The sequence below is a fragment of the Metopolophium dirhodum genome, chromosome 2, assembly GCF_019925205.1.
Source record: "Metopolophium dirhodum isolate CAU chromosome 2, ASM1992520v1, whole genome shotgun sequence".
Classification (NCBI taxonomy): domain Eukaryota; kingdom Metazoa; phylum Arthropoda; class Insecta; order Hemiptera; family Aphididae; genus Metopolophium; species Metopolophium dirhodum.
Genome location: NC_083561.1, coordinates 43,179,038 through 43,181,183, shown reverse-complemented (window position 1 = coordinate 43,181,183; position 2,146 = coordinate 43,179,038). Strand labels below are relative to the sequence as shown.

Genomic DNA, 2,146 nt, shown 5'->3' with positions numbered 1-2,146 from the left:
AAAATCAATAATCGGAAATCACAAAAAAACATGCTGCTGTATATAAATTGGGTATATATGCAAACGAAATATATAAGTAAAAATCATCGGAATATGTTATGTCATTGTAACCACATTTATATATAAACTAGCTGACCCGGCATACGTTGTTTTGCCTAAGAGTTTTTTTTCAAATTAAGTGGACCCGGTGAACTTAACGCCTTCAAATAAACTCTAGAGTGATAATAAAATTCAAGAATTCCATGTAAATGAATTGTTACAGAAATCATTTGAGTGCATTTTGATAAACAATGTTTTTCGTTTTGTTTTCTGGTGCAAAAATAAACAACGAAGACGGTTTGCCAACACGCGAACTGGCAACGTACAGCTGCACGTGCGAAAAACATGGAAATTGATCCCACAGACTTCCAACAATTGGCCTTGCGATTTATTGACTGTCATCGCAGAAGCCAATCGAACGGGAAACTGAATCCACTTAAACTGAAATGGAAGATCTGTTGGAATGATCGGAATTCGTGGGATAAGGACTTCCTCTCTTTTGAAATTGCCCTTGATGATCGTTGATTGTATTACATTGTTCATTAGTTTCTTGACGGACAATCGTGTACCATTGCACAATTTAGGAGGATTTAGATTCCGCAACATAATAATGATCGATCCCACTTTTACCTGTAAATTATGCGGCGGAGTTCCTGGCACATCAAGTGAGTTCAAAAATTCTGTCAGATAGTTGACCGCTTCGTTTTCGTCGGTCGTGCTGTCAACGGATTTGTACGAACGAAATTCTCCAGCAATTTTACTCTGAATGGTAAAATTCAAGCTATCGACATCCTTATTCCTCGCTGCTAGTATTGCCTGTTCACTCATCCAATCAAGATTGTTATAATTGACCTCAATGCTTGGGAACAATTTTGTAATGAGTTCTTCCTTCGACGATGTGAACTCACAAAAATTTGCCGGAAACGATATTAATCCAGTCAAAACATCAATCGGAATGTGTCCATTACCAAGCGCCAGCAGTTGTCTCGAGAATTCAGCAGCCGATGGGTCGTTTTGCAACGCAACTCTCATGTTCGTGGTCAATTTCAACTTCTTGACATGCCGCCACAAAAACGACGATTTCAGGCATGCATTCATTTTATCGGCAGCAGTAAATTTCGGAATGACGGGAAGTGTTTGACGAAAATCTCCGGAGAGCAATATCATTGCCCCACCAAATCGTCTCGAATCACCTCGTAAATCCTTCATCGTTCGGTCAACTGCCTCCAAAGCTAGTTTATGTGCCATCGTGCATTCATCCCAAATGATGATTTTGCATTCTCGCATCAATTTCGCTGTCGCTGAATTATTGGTCGTTGTGCACGTAGGTCTGTCAACCGTGAGAAGATTCATTGGCAGCTTCAAAGCGGAATGTGCAGTTCGACCGCCTTTCAACAATGTGGCAGCAATGCCAGAGGATGCGACAGCCAACGCAATTTTAGATCTTGACCGAATTGTTGCCAGAATCAACTAAATGACGAACGTTTTGCCTGTCCCTCCAGGAGCAACAAGAAAGTAAATGCCTCCCGTTCCATCATCAACAACCTTCAGCAGCGAATCGTATACATTCTTCTGCTCAGCATTCAACAGCTGCACATTTTTTCAGACTCTTTCAGCCTGCTCATCTAGATCATAGTTTCTCTCCCCCTGTAATTCAAGATTGAATGCATCGTGCTTCGAATGATTTGGCGCTGGCATTCCCAATGTTGGCAACAGACTACCGCACATGTCTTCGATCAGAACTAATGCTTCGTTGCGCATCTCGTCGTTACTTTCAATATCAAAATTAAAATTTGTCGTTCGAACTCTGTGCAAAATGTCATCAACCATATCGTCCTTGTATTTCTCCCACAATGCATTCGGGTTCGATGGATGACATGTGGCTATGATGATCGCAAACAACGTACGAATTTGATTTGCTGGCGCAGAAACGGTTGCATCGGCGAGTGTTAAGTCCCTATGTGAATCGTTTTCGAGCAAATTCAAGCATTGGCAAGCTTCCCGGAAAGTGGCGCACAGTACACCATCCACAGTACGCAGGGAATTGAAGGATGTTGGGCCCCTAACGTTCACCAAAAGTAAGCGATGACAGAAGCATTGGTCTTGG

General features: G+C 41.8%; 1 protein-coding gene across 1 annotated transcript; it reads right to left on the bottom strand.

Annotated features, from left to right (window-relative positions):
* Window positions 1-231: 231 nt before the first annotated feature.
* Window positions 232-1,392, bottom strand: LOC132938949 (ATP-dependent DNA helicase pif1-like). Its single transcript, XM_061005929.1, has one exon. The coding sequence runs from the start codon at window positions 1,390-1,392 to the stop codon at window positions 232-234; it is 1,161 nt and encodes a 386-aa protein (XP_060861912.1).
* Window positions 1,393-2,146: the final 754 nt, after the last annotated feature.